Source organism: Myodes glareolus, chromosome 11 (genome assembly GCF_982192425.1).
Source record: "Myodes glareolus chromosome 11, mMyoGla1.1, whole genome shotgun sequence".
Lineage (NCBI taxonomy): Eukaryota > Metazoa > Chordata > Mammalia > Rodentia > Cricetidae > Myodes > Myodes glareolus.
In genome coordinates, this window is record NC_142036.1 from 81,678,901 (window position 1) to 81,693,554 (window position 14,654).

The 14,654-nt window shown below is 41.7% G+C and overlaps 1 protein-coding gene across 1 annotated transcript in view; it reads right to left on the minus strand.

Annotated features, from left to right (window-relative positions):
* Dock4 (dedicator of cytokinesis 4) overlaps positions 1 to 14,654 on the minus strand; it is a 392,500-nt gene that overhangs the window by 203,269 nt on the left and 174,577 nt on the right. The window contains 4 exon segments of the mRNA XM_087911826.1: positions 2,826 to 2,922; positions 6,563 to 6,618; positions 8,065 to 8,105; positions 8,949 to 9,032. Coding sequence (XP_087767952.1) covers positions 2,826 to 2,922; positions 6,563 to 6,618; positions 8,065 to 8,105; positions 8,949 to 9,032 — 278 coding nt within the window.

Consider the following 14,654-nt stretch of genomic DNA (forward strand, 5'->3'; position numbering starts at 1 on the left):
CTAACTTTAAGAAAAAGAGCTAGGCGTGGTGGTCCATACCTTTAATACTGGCTGCAGGAGCGCAAAGCAGGAAGGATACCACTGGGCTTATCAGACAAACTTATCACACAAACAGGAAAGCAAACACACAAAACGAAAACGATGAAGAACATAGTGGATCTGCTCACAAAATTATATTTTGCAAAAACACTGAATTTGGAAAGAATGGAGAGCTAAGAAGCATTCTAAGAAATATTTTTTTAAAAAACGTATTCTTTTTAGTAGTAAATGAAAAGAGTATATTCCAATACTAAACAACTGGGTTGAAACAATGCCTAGAAATCCCCACAGTACCTTTGGACGTGCATCCAGAAATGAACTGTGGTTTCCTATTTTAGAGGTGGCTGAGGTTTCACTAGCTTTCAAATGAGAACAGAACAGGTTTCAGTGGCGGGAGACCTAGATTTTGACTCCGGCGGTACTGCTTAGTGTGGGACCTGGGATAAATCATCTTTGCTAAGATTCAAGAATAAAAGCACCTGGAGGAGCCCCAGGGAGGACGGGCGAAGGAAAGCATAGCTCGGGGGCTGCACCAAGACAGCTGCATGCTTCCTCGACGTTTTTCCTGCTTACGCTGCTGGATTTATTAGACATATTTTAAAGGTTATTATCTAAGCCCTTAATAACACCATTTAAAAGAACAAACTAGAATTTCTTGAGCAGTTACCATTCTCTGATAGGCTAAACGCCTACATACATTGTTGGGAGATCCTGCTGGTCCTAGGCTGCAGTCTACCATAGCCTGGAAGCTTTCTCTAAGCTTGGCAACATGGAAGACTCCCTCCCCCACAGCAAAACTGCTGCTCTCCACCTGCCCTTATCTGGAGAATGTCTCTGGGCCCAGAGGACTGACTTTATCTGAAAGCTGTTTCTAAGCCTCCATGCCTGATTTATCTCTAGCGCGACCCTTGGCACAGTTTCCTGCTAGAAGCCTCCCCTGCTGCACACATGGTAACTAAGATTTGTACTAGGAGCTTTGCTATGAGACCCTGCTGCTACATGCGAAGCCTTATGATAGGACGGTGTCACTTAATGCAAATCCTGTATATTTCCTATACTCTGGAGTAAAGCTGAGCTGATTCACAGAAGTCATCTCCACTATGCCCAGAGCCATCTGAGCCCTGTTCCCTGCTTCTGCCTCCTCCACCCTCATAGATCAGGCTAGCCAGCCATCCCAAAGAAGAAGCAGAACCACAATACATTACCTCATATACTATTTGCAATCTACAAAACTTATTGTTTTCATCAGACATCTTTCAGGGAAAAGCTTAGGTGCTAGCTGGGCATAGCAGTGCACTCCTTTAATCCCAGCACTTGGGAGGCAGAGACAGGCAGTCTCTGAGTTCGAGGCCAGGCGGGTCTATAGAGTGAGTTCTAGGGCAGCCAGGGCTACACACAGAAATCCTGTCTTGGGGAAAAAAAAAGCAAAAAGAAATATAAATTGAACCAAAGCATTTATGCAACCAGGAAAAGAGAAACCAGAAAGCCCAACATGATTGCGTCATCCTTGTTCTGAAAGTCAAGCTACAGTTGGGCTGAATTTCATATTTGCTCCTCAAACAACTGTCTATTATCTCAGTATCACACAGTGTTAGCTAATCAATCTCTTTCCTGTTACTCAGGACAGTAGCCAAAAATATTACTTGTAGATTTTATTATATACAGCTCTTCAAAGCAACCAAATCTATCCCCAGAATAGATGCCCCAGAGTGGTTATGACCTCAAAAGCATGTAGAAATAACTGAACAAGACAAAATCAACTTTGGTACTCACTAACAGTCATAGCAAAGAAAACAAGTGGACACCCTTGCTCAACTACAAAAGGACACAGAATATGTGTGTGCACGTGTGCTTTCTCTCTCTCTCTCTCTTTCTCTCTCTCTCTCCTTCTCCCTCTCCCTCTCCCTCTGTCACACACACACACACAGAGAGAGAGAGAGAGACAGAGATATTATGAATATAGTATGTTGAGTATTTTAAAGATGTACTAGTTTGAATACTTTACAAAATTACTTTCAGCGCAATAATACTTGTGTTTTATGATCTTTCTAATTAAAATGAAGAAAAAATATCTAACAGTCACATTTGTATTTTACTGGCTCTGTCTCAGCACAGAGTCCCAGAGGTGTACAATCTGACTGTTGACCATACTTCAGCAACTCATCTAAGACCTACACTGTCCTGTGGATTTTCCTAGTGAGTTCTAAAGCCACCAGCTCCAGCAGGATAGGGCTATCTGAACAAACAGTGTAATTAGTTATAACAAGTAAATTAATACTAAGACATAACTCTTAGCCATTTTTTTAAAGAACATTGCCAAAAAAACTCACCAAAACAAAATTGCCTTTCCTTCCTTAGTATATTTAGAATACTTTCTGACCCTAGCTAAGTTTTCATTTACAATATACTCAAATCATTCATAGAAGTAGGATGTGCTGAAGGACACCACCAATAAAGTTGTATTGATAATGGTCTCATCTTTGAAATTAAAAATATTCAGGAAATCTAAAACTAGGTCCACATAAACACTCATATTTGGCTAGATGTTGGAAAACCTATCTTTTATGTCCTTGTGGTATTGAAATACAATGCGTAAACTCAATGCTCCGTGGGGACAACGAGATTATAATATAAAATATGACTAAGCAAGATCTACACCCCTGCCTTCCCAAGAAGAACCAGTGACCTACAGCAAGCTCTCACATATTTGTTGACGGGTACTCATGGTCACATATTTCTGAAGACAATTCTCAAACTAAAAGTCACACCCTGAAAAAGTTACTTACAACATAGAGCTGTTTCCACATGGTTCCCCAGTCTCTTAATGTGGACGTCATCTCTGTGATTACCGAGTCTTCAGTGGGAATCACCATTTCAAATTGTCTGCGAAATTGCAGGTGACAAAAACATACATATAAGTGCCAGAGACAATACTCAAGAAGATCAACCAGGAAAGAGAGCCCCTTGAGTTATGGCAGCAACCAAAAGGTGACTATGTGCTTGTATGAGGAAGGCTAGACGTGCGGGTAGGACAATGGCCAAGGGCCCAGCCACTTGATCTAGGTCAAGACTGAATGTGAGAAAGGAACATTAGCATTCTATTTCCGTGACAGCGTGGCCAGTAGACAACTCTTTTAATCTCTCTATAATCTCTCAATTGCTCTCATCTGCCACACAAGATCAGCAGACTACACCAACTATAAGGCCACCTGTGGCACCCAAGAAATACTACTCAGCCACCTGAACTTGAAGCTAACCCATAACTAGAGCATTCCCTAAGCATCCATTTGCACTCACCAACCCCTTCATTATATTATTTGGAATAGGCCAATGGAAAAAAAAATGTGCTTGGCTAATACTGTTACTATACAGCACAGCCGAGGCTTAATATGTCATAGACATTAGCATGTTCAATTGCAGAAGGTTCTTCTCTGTGTTTAAGATAATAAACTCTTCATTTCTTCTTTTACAGCCAGAAATAAGTATTATTAGTCAGGTAGGTATGGCTATCCTGAAGGGAAGCATCAGGAGGTGATAAATGGTAGAGGCTTTAGGTTGCCCTTCGGTCATGCCTTTAGCACCAGAATCTTCTTCATCTCCAGTTTCTTTTGTCAAATCCTTTCTGGGTTTGTGCAGGTTCAAGAGGTTACATGGTCATTATCATTACTGCCTCTCAGAAGAATGCAATCAGCAACATCAATGGAGACTATTTCCTTTATTTCAGGTTTATTTGTCCGAAGGCCAGCATCTCATATGTAAAAGGAAACAGCTTATTAAACTCCAAGAGAGAGTCCTTATTAGCATGAGGCAAACTGCTCAGCAGGTCCTTAGGATATTATGTCCAAGTATGTAAGGCTGTCTTTGGGGAAACCTTCCTAACGTGAATGTAGAAACTAAAATCTTGCCTTGATTCTTCCCCTCATTCTCATCATTGAAAGAAAGAAAGAAAGAAAGAAAGAAAGAAAGAAAGAAAGAGAAAAAAACTGCTTTCTAGGGCATAAGTGAAGCTTAAAATGTAAAACTGAAACTTAAAACTAGCAAGAATGTAAACAGTGACATAAACCCTGTGGAGGATACAGGACGGTTCAAAGAACCTACACATGGCACTTCCCAAAGGTAGAATATTTACTCAGCTTTTAAAGCAGCTGTTGCAATTTAGGCGATGAATATCTGGATTCAGAGATTAGAAAGTGATCCTATACAAAGCCCAAGAGGAACCAAGAGATCCCCAGGAATCCTTGCCACTGCACTCAACATTTTAAAAGTAAGGTCTCGGTAAGAATTAAACAATACAGAAGGTGCCTGCCCTAACGAACTATCATTTAATTTCAAGAGCCTCACCATGGACCCTGCTTTGCTCTGAAACAGACATTTCAATATGTGGAAAGCTCATCTGGGGTTGTTCAAACAAAATGCAAAAGTTCAAGCACAAAATACCATGTAGACAGGACAGCTCTTTTGTATTAATTACATAAACCCCTAAATTAGTGCTGAAATAAACTATCTTAGTAACTGCCCTGAAATGTATTTCGTTCAGCTATTCTGGGACAAACTTTACATCAGTTTCATCCCAGCGGTCAGTCCATCACGTTAAAAATATGCTTAAGACAAGTTGGGTGATATTTACATTCTGGAGATCTTTCTCTTGGGAAAAACAAGCAGCCGACATTCTGTGTCCTTGAACATTTTCAGGACAAAGTTTTTCTCCTGGACACCAACTGCAGTAACTCCTTTTTAGAAAAGAGGCCATTCACCCCGAGTTCCCATTGTTCTGTACCATCAGGCCTCGAGAAGGCCTAGAACCTGTAAGTCTTCAACTCAAACAAGCAAATTCTGGGACACCTTTATCCACATTTACAGTTTCTTAGGGCTCATAGCATCAGGGCAGTTATACTTCAGTACACCAGGAACAACATCAAAAATACAGGGCTAAAGTTATGGCTCAACAGTTAAGAGCTCTGGCTGAAATTGAAGGGCCCAGACCTCACCTAGCAGTCACCACCACCACTACGGCAACCATGACAGGCTGCAGAAAAGCCCCCCCACCCCCCATCCCCGCCCAAGATGTAGGCCCCTAATTCAGCACAGGATGTGTGCTGAGCCCTCCCCCCCCCCGAACTTGCTGGACCTTGCCCTACCAACTTAGAAGAAATTGCTAGGCATCCTCCACAAGGTCCGAAGCAATCAGAGGTTAGCTGGTGGGCTCTGGAAGTGCTTGACTGATAATGGTGGAATGCAGTAACCACACCCCCTCTTCAATTTCTTTCTTCAAAGATACAAGTCTTCCACTTGTTTAGTTAGAGTTACTCTGAGATATTCTATGCTATTTGTGGGTATTGTAAAGGGTGATATTTCTCTGATTTCTTTCTTAGTCCATTTATCATCATTATAAAGGAGGGCTACTGCTTTTTTTTTTTGAGTTAATCTTGTATCCTGCTGCGTTGCTAAAAGTGTTTATGAGTTGTAGAAAATCCTTGGTAGAACCTAGACACCAATGAGGACTCTAAGAGACATCCATGGATCTAATCTACATGGGAAATAGTAAAAGACAAGATCTCCTGAGTAAATTGGGAGCATGGGGACCACAGGAGAGGATAAAAGAGGAGGGAGAGAAGGGAGGGGAGCAGAGAAAAATGTAGAGCTCAATAAAATCAATTTAAAAAGTTAAAAAAAAAAGAGACTCTTTGTTTTTCATCAGATCTGGTCTCTTGGTTGTTTTGGGGGGTTCACATTCTGGCCACAGCACAATTACACAGGATACAGATTTTATTCTCAGCATCCACATGGTGGCTCACTTAGGGGAAGAGAGTAACTTTGCCTTTCCTGTGTTTATGCTTTTGAGACAGGGCCTTACTTCGTAGCCCTGGCAGGCCAGGAGCTCACTGCGCAGGCCAGGCTATCCTCAGACTCTCAGAGATCTACCTGTCTCTATTTCCTGAGTGCTGGGCTTAAATGTGAACCACCACATACAGTTTTGTTTTTAACTTTTTTGTGTTAGTAGTATGTGTGCATGGTACACGTGAGGTCATGCGTGTGCTCTTGCACACATGTGCGGGTCAGGGGACACTTTCATGGAGTTTTCTTTTTCCTTTGTGTGGGGTTTCTAAAGGTCAAACTCAGGTTGTCAGGTTTGCATAACAAGCATTCTTACTCACCATGTTAAGGCCTCTGCCTGGCATGGGTCCCTAAAAAATCATGAAACAAAGAAGAACCAGTTTCTCTGTTTAAGATTAAACAAGTTCGATGATCTATGGACAATGAGACACGGTCGTACCCTGGGATGCCCCTGTGGCTGAACATTATTGATGGACAGTAAGAGATGGCCGTACCCTAGGATGTCCTGGGCCTCAGCACTTAGAATTGGGTTCTGGAATTAACTCTATCTGTTGCCTTAGTATCTCCTCTCAAACAACAAAGAACATGATTTGATCTTCTGTAAGTCATTTTGCAATACAATTCCTAAGCCTTTCAATTCCAAGGCAGCGGTGGGAAACCTTCCACTCTTAATACAATGCATTCTTACCCTTTGTTCTTCACACAGGCATTTTTCAAGTGAACATAGCTGGAAGGAAATATTCCCTGGAAGAGAAAACATGAAGGTTATGGTCTAGCTGTCTCTTCAGCAGTTATATCTGAAACAGTTAACAACCCAGACAACATGAGGAACGGCACAACACCAGCCCACTCTAAGGGCTAACATGCAATGTGGGACAAACCGTTATTTCTAGTACCTATTCCAACTTTACACATTTAGAGATTTTTCTAAATATAACAGGGGAAAATCTCACTTAGTGAACACATCCTTTTTGTTTCACTTACTTATTTTTTGCAACAGAATCTTGCAGTGTAGACTTGTCTAACCTGGAATTTATTACACAGATCAGGCTGGCCTTAAACTTGTGGCAATCCTGCAGCTACGCTTCCTCCTCAAAGCTGACTTTTGGCTTTGGGCTACGACTTTGCCCAGCTAAACAAGTATGTTCTCCATAAAGCAGAAAAGAAAAAGTGTTCAATACTTCTATATAAAAACTGTAGTTTATAAATGGAAAAAAATAAAAACCTTTGATGTTGTTGTTATTTGGTGATTGGTTTATGAGACGTGGTCTCACACTACAGGCCAGCCGACAAGGAACTCACGTATGTAGACCAGGCTGTGCTCAGACTCGGTAATCTTTCTACCTTAGCCTCCCCTGTGCTGGGATCACAGACCTGTAACATCAGACCAGGGTGAAACTGCGTTATAATGAATGACTTTAGCTGACAGCCGAGCTCTGTGGGTGCTACGTGAGTACCTTCCGCTGCTTCACTTGTCTGCTGTATAGGAGGCTGTAGGCTTAATTCCTGATATTGCCAAACAAACAAACAGAACAACTGGGAGACTGGGGGGCATTTAAAAGCTACTGATGGCTGGAATAAAACAAAGTAACGATGACTATCAAAAGCCACAAACTTCCCAAATGAAAGATAAAACCAAAGTCCCATTACTTCCTCCTGGTTTAATATGAATACAGACAGTGGCTCTTCAGGGCCCTCCTTGAACAGCAAGAGAGAAGAGCGCTTCCAAGTGCTGCATTCTGAATTCAGCCCCCACCACCCAAGGAACCCTTACCATGACACTAAAATGAACCTACTCCTCCATACTGGCGTCTTTACCAACAAGACCACAGGAAATTTCAAAACTAAGTATCACTATTCAGTATTTCCTTTGTCATATATTTCCTCAGCCTGAATTTTAATTTACCTCTCTGGAAAACTAATACTTCAAAAGGTTTTGCTTCTGTCTAACGAGTTTAAGCACTTGCCAGCATAATTTTCTAGGGCTATAGAGAATTATGGCTTCAGTGTCTTACCTTAATATTAATCCCAGTTCAAAGGAATTCCCAAAATTATGAGACTCTGTAGTATCAGTTTTGGAGCCTAATTAAGAGTCCAACTTGAATTTCAATTGTATAGCAAAATAATTTAAATAATCATCTTCAGTAAAAAATAAATCTTATAATTACAGTTATAAATAACCATTTTTACCTTGATATTTGGGTTTTTTAAGGCAAATCCTCTGTACCAGCCTGTGGAGACATAATTGTTATTACATTTTAATACATAAACCATGATAATACTTAAAGATAAGAAATGAAGTGTTCTTTGATGTTGGAATTTTAATCTTCCTATGACTATTCTATGCATAAGCACAGCGGTTCTAGGACTAGGCTAGGTGAGAGATCAATTAATCCGAAGTTTAAGCATTTCACTCATAAACTGATTTATTAAAATTCTACCAGAAATTTGTATAAGTGGAAATAAGGGCTTGAATCAAAAGCATAAGGCTTAAATAAAGAAACTCACTGTAATTTACTAGCTATTTTTTGTTGTTCTTATTTTATTTTTGCAATAGGGTCTATGTTTACTAACATTTCAAATTCATTGCACAATTTTATTCTAGATTTGGAGCAGAGAGACTACAAGGCTAGAGTGAAGCCGGGCAATCCTCCTGGGTTTCTTGCTACTCAACTTCAGATGCTCCATCTTTTGAGGCTCAACCTCAGGAGCTCCATTTTTGGAGTATGTCCTTCACTGTTTTTGAGCCCTAGGGTTACAGGAAAACCTTCCAGGCTGAGCGTTCACCATGAACTCCTACAAACAGAACATGTTCCAGGGCTTTCTACTTCTCATGGAAGGGCTGAAAAGGGGCAATAAATTCGGAAAAAATACAATCAACTTAAAAATAATACTTCATTGCTTTCTCATGATCGTACATTAAATATGTAAGGAACAAGTTTTGTCAAAAAAATAGTTTGCTCTGACTCCAGGGAAATGTTCTGAAATGGACAGCCACACTGTGAAAGGCCATGCAGAGTTGTAAAGAAGAATCTCTTCACACAGCTTCAAGCCATAAGAATGAGGCCGCTCACCATCGCACTTCTCCAGGATCTGAACGGTGTCTCCGATTTCCAGTGACAGGCCATATGGGACGGTGCCTCGGAAGCTGGCGATAACTGGGAGAGATGACACAGACAACAGGAGACAATCGGTTAGAGCCAGCTACGCTGCGGCCTAGGAAACGAACGGGGGCCTCCTGTTATTTTACGCTTATATATTCCAAAAGAAAATCATTAAGCTCATATACTTGGTCAATGTCTTGAAATAAACACTATGAATATACATTAAAAATATGTGGAATACTCCACAGGTAAAATATAAAATATCAAGACTATAAAAAGCAGCATATAAGGGCCGTGACAGTGCTTGTAGGTCCTTGAGGGGCTGTGTGCTCCAAGTCCCACGGGGTCCATTCCCTCCCTCCAGGTGCCTGGCTGTGGTTAACTAAGGTGTTACTAACAAATGAAGAATACATGCTGTACGCAGCACTGGGACTGGTTGGCCTGGATTTCACACTGTTAGTTTCTTTCCCTGAGATCGTCAACGTAAACGTGAAATGAGAAGGGACTCTGTCTATTCGCCCACTCTCCTCCCCAGAGCCCTGTCAGGCCCGCGGCATACCAGCAGTCTCTCTTAGAGGAAAATCAAGGGTGACTCAGTGAGACATCCTCGTCAGAGCTAAACCCGCAGCCATAATCCCCGTATTCCTCAGTGCTCTCAACACTTGCAGTGGAGTGGGGAGGGGCACCATTAATTATAGATTGATGCTTTGGCTGCTTTAGATAAGTTGATTTAGGGACTACTGCAGAGTAAGGCAGACGAGGATGGACCACCTAAGGAAGAGGTGCATCTGGGTGACTCATCCAGGCTTCTTTCGGAATGACAGAGACTGAATGTCGGAGATGGAGAAACAAAGGGAACAACTCGAGACAGGCACAGAAATGTCATCATCCACCACCCCCAAAAATAGACCACACATTCTGAAGCCAGTTTGCAATTTATGTCAGGTTGAAAAGACACTGAAAAGGTGAGAATTTTAATCTTATTTCTAATTTTGTTTCAAGTAACGAGGTTCTGATATAACCCTAACCACCAAACCAAGTTTCTGCTACTTTGGGGAATATCTTTGAAAGCCTGAAGAAACACATGAATCTGTCAAAAAAAAAAATCAAAACATGCCAATAAGTTAATGGGCATTAAGAGATGTCTCAAGGCCTTTTATGATCTCAAAACAAAATTAACACTAGAAAGCAAAATACAGGACAAGAAACACAACCCAAATCACCACAAGACAGATAAAAATAACAACTGTGTTGATGGGGCAAACACAGTCATCTTATAACTGTACACAAACACTAGTCTATGAAGTCAGTTTCTAACTCTGACAATAAATACCATACGGTCTCATGCTAATGCTCAAGAAAACTTCTGCTTGAAAAACAAGAGTTCATGCACCTTGAAAGATGACTTCATATAACTTAGATATTTTTTTGAGCCCCATTGCTGGACATACAGTAGATTAAATCCTGTCTAGAGAATGCCTAACAAACCTGCACCCAGGATAGACTTTGTGTCCTTCCTATGTCAGCCATCTTCCTCAGGGTCCTTCCTTGACTTGCGTCCTCCCATTCCACCTTGCACGCACGACGGCACCAGATATGTCCGTCTCACCATTTATGATCTCCAGCATTTGGACAATGCACTCGGAAAGGCTCTGTGAATATGGGATTGTGTTGGTTTGAGCTCCTAATTGCCTCTCGATTCAAATAGGCCGAACTTTCTAGCATGTGATCACTGAGGGTACGAATGGGAGCATGATCATTACTGTAATATGTTTTGGTCTGAAACAGCCAAGTTCGTTTCATTGTGTATATTTTCAAAGAATTCAAATCTCCAAGAATCATCCTCTGTTGAAATTCATTCTCTCAAAGAAGCTACTTAAACTGGTTTTCTGGGTTCTAACTACATTACCTCATTCTTTATCTAATCTACAGGAATGAGTCTCCCCCTTCCCTGAAAACTGCAAGGTAGTATTAATTTAAGTCTTAGCCTGATTGGCATTCTCTTTATTGGAACCACATGGAGTCAATTCCTTCATGACTACATGAATGTCTTGCCTATAAATGGAGTATGAACAAACACATGGAACCCACAGAAGGAAGAAAGCATGAAACCGCTGAGAGATGTTTCTAATGGACTCACACAACGTAAGGGACACCTGCCACAGCAGCTACCAGTAAGTTGTGAAGTACAGACCACGCTGAAAACAAGCACTTTCAGAGACAGCTCAAAGAATGACTTTGACTTATGCACCATGAAATGACAAGCCACTTCTAATTTCTCAATACAAATGGATGAGGACCAAGCAATGTTTGCGTTTAGACTTCAGGTCATGAAATAGCATGCCGAAAGAACAACCCACAGGCAAAACTAAAATGATTTGAAGACGTGACTATGACACCTCTGTTATCCGTAGCAATGCTCTACTACAAACTAAAGACGACTAGCTTAGTGAAGCAAAGCTCCAAAGGAAACACATAGAGATGAAGTCTTTGCTTGCATTTCCACGGAACACTCCTAAAGCATATATTTCAAAATTTTGTTTTGGGAACAAACGCTCAACTAATCTACGTGGACTTTCTACATGTGTTCTTGCAAGACACAGGCCCATAGCTGAAAATTAACTTCGTCACCAGTTATTGCACAGAAGCCAAGCCTTCATACAAAATTATACTCCTTGTCTACTTCTCAGTGGCAGTTTTCTCCCCAATGAGGATAAGATCACTAAAGATGGTGACACAGTGTGTTGGCCCCTTGATTTCACATCTTTGGTCATCTTCTGAACTGAACAGCTACAGAGCAATTCACAACAAGCTTGGGGAGCTGGAAATTCAGACTCAGGACGTCTGTTCCAGCACTGAGTTAAAATTCACTGTATGGATGGTGCTCATTTTCCCATTTACAATGTTCAAATATTAAAAATCCTTAACTTAAGCTTTCCTTTAGAGTACAATAATGAACTAAATTAATTATTTAGAATAATAAATATGTACATAAACCTCATTTATATTCATGTCCTTAAAATATACATGTGAGGGTCAAAGCACTAAACGTATATCGTCAGTGTGCTGAGGGGAAAAAAAAAATGTCCCGACCGCCAGCATAGTGCCACAAACACTGCCTTTACATAATGACATTTTGTAAGTGCAGACTAGAAGTTTACTAAGATCTGCATATCTGAAAGAAATATCCTCAAATACAATTTTCTAAGGCAGCGGCAAAGAAAAGTTAAATAGTGTTACACGGTAGGGACTCCTTCTCCGGTTCAATGATACCATTTGTTGATGTAAAGAACAAAAAATATATATATTTTCAAGCTTTGAGGATGGGTGCAGAGACATTCAATCTCCGAGTTCTAGGGCTTTAAAAAACCCAAACTCAAAGCATATTACTCAAAAGTATTACAAGTCGAGCATGTGGTTGCAAGTCGCAGATGATACCGTATCATTCACCAGCCCTGCCAAAGCACTATTTACAATGACTGCAGCTGCCACAATTCAGTCCGAGCCCCACAAACGATGCTCCTTGCCCTTGACAAGCTGACAATGCAAGGTGGATAGAACATGGTGTAGGAAAACACAGCACAAATGCTTCCACCCTGGGGACACAAAGACGGGATAACATCTCTCCAAGACAGAACTTTTGGCTTCATCTTCCTGCTCAAAAGATCTGCAGCTCATCAAGAAGCTGTGGTCTGAAAGGTCACTTAGGAGCCAACTACTTTCAACACAGAACACGGTCTGCCAGTCTCGGGTTCTGGCGTCATTTCACATTCGATTTAGCACCAAGATGAAACTCATGCTTCTGTGTTTCTCAACAGAACAGACACGTGCCTGTTGCAGAATATTTGTTTAGCTATGCAAAGATGTGTTGCATTTGCTTAATTATATAAAGATGTGTTGCTGTGTTACTTTTCCTGCCTAAGGCACCAGATTGTTCTGATAAAAAAATCAAATGGCCAATAGTGAGGGAGAAGGTATAGGCAGGACTTCCAGTCAGGGAGAGGAAGTAGGAGGAGGAGTTTAGGCTCTAGGGAAGAAAGAAAAAGAGACCAAAGAGACACGAGGGAGACTCTAGGGGCCAGCCAGATGCAGGGGAGGCAGGAAAGTAGGACATACAGAATGAAAGAAAGGTAAAAAACCCCAAGGCAAAACACAGGGGAATGGAAACATGTTAAATTAAGTTAAAAGAGCTAGTGGGACAAGCTTAAGCTAAGGTCAAGCATTCATAATTAATAATAAGTCTTTGCATCTTTATTTGGGAGCTGGTTGACAGTGCAAAGAAAATTCCAGCTACACATGCCCTCAAAATTAAATACCAGCTTTAAATGAGATCACTGTAAAATCTCCAAGGCTGGCGTGGAGCACTGTAGTGCCAGCCGGAAGACGGGATGATGCAGGCGTGGGTCATGAAGGATCTATAGACATTCCAGGACTCCGAGAACACCCTGAAAACCAACCTTTCACCTCGCCGAATGCCTGCCGTGAATAGATCTGCACTATGAGGATCCTAAGGTGGCAGCCAAAGGGGAGGAGGGGTAGAATTCTTGAAGATTCGGATCTGAGCTGGGGAGAGAAACAGAAGCAAAGGAGAAGAGCAGTAAGAGGACCCGATTCCTTCCTTCTTATGAAATGGAAGATGTGCCGCCTCCTCAGTCCATCCACGAGTCCCTGGAGGAAACCAGCACAGGGCCAGGCCTCAGTGTTGTCAAATGTGCTCCTGTTTCCCTAAGTTTCTGGGGAAGAATTGCCAGACAAGAGAACGGGAGTCAGCAGAGATGTGTGCTCTCCTGTGGAAGGGCGGGGCAGAACTGCCCTCCTTTACTCTATCTTTTCCTTTGCAGGAGAAAATTAGAACCATGGCTGTCCTGGTGAGCCTGAATTGTCAACACTGCCGAGAGTTGTCTGAGAGGAACAGCCTACATGAGACTAGTCTGTGGGCATATCTGTAGCGGATTATCTTGATTATTAATTGATCCAGGAAGGATCAGTCCTTGGTGGGTAGTTGCTTTCAGTCAGGGTTTTATCCCAGCAACAGACGGAAACTAACACGTGTCATCACTAACTTGAAGGGACTTGCAGCCGGCTGTCGGTGTGAAAGCAGGGCCGCGGGGACGCATGGCTGCGGGGATGCACGGTTTACAAAGGTGTAAGGGAAACCACAGGAAATGCAGAAAGAGTCAGAGTGTTATTTTTTGGGCTCTTTTGGTGCTTAAATGAATGTAGAAACAATGGATAAATGCCACATTCTAACTTCCATCGTAGGCCTGCCCCATGCTGCAGTGCCTTCTTTCTGACATCGGGATTCATTTGGGATCTATGCATCTTGCAGGAACTTGAGAAATACAGAAATTCATGTACTACCAAATACAACCCCCTGTTTCTGCCCCGGTATCCAAGGCCAACCTTGAGCTGTTACACACCACTCTACGTTCAGTGACCTTGAGATAACAGAAATGGACTGAATAACACTCCTTTCCAACATTTCTCAAGCATCACGTGATCTTCGGTCTGTGACAAGGTTAGTTCTACCATGGATTTCCATCCTGTTTGTGTCACCAGGTTCAGAACACAAGGCAGTGTCTGGTATAGGAGGTCATTCTGTTTATGTATTGCTTTCCTTGGCTAATGAATAAAGAAGCTGTTTTGGCCTGATAGGGCAGAACTTAGGTTGGTGGA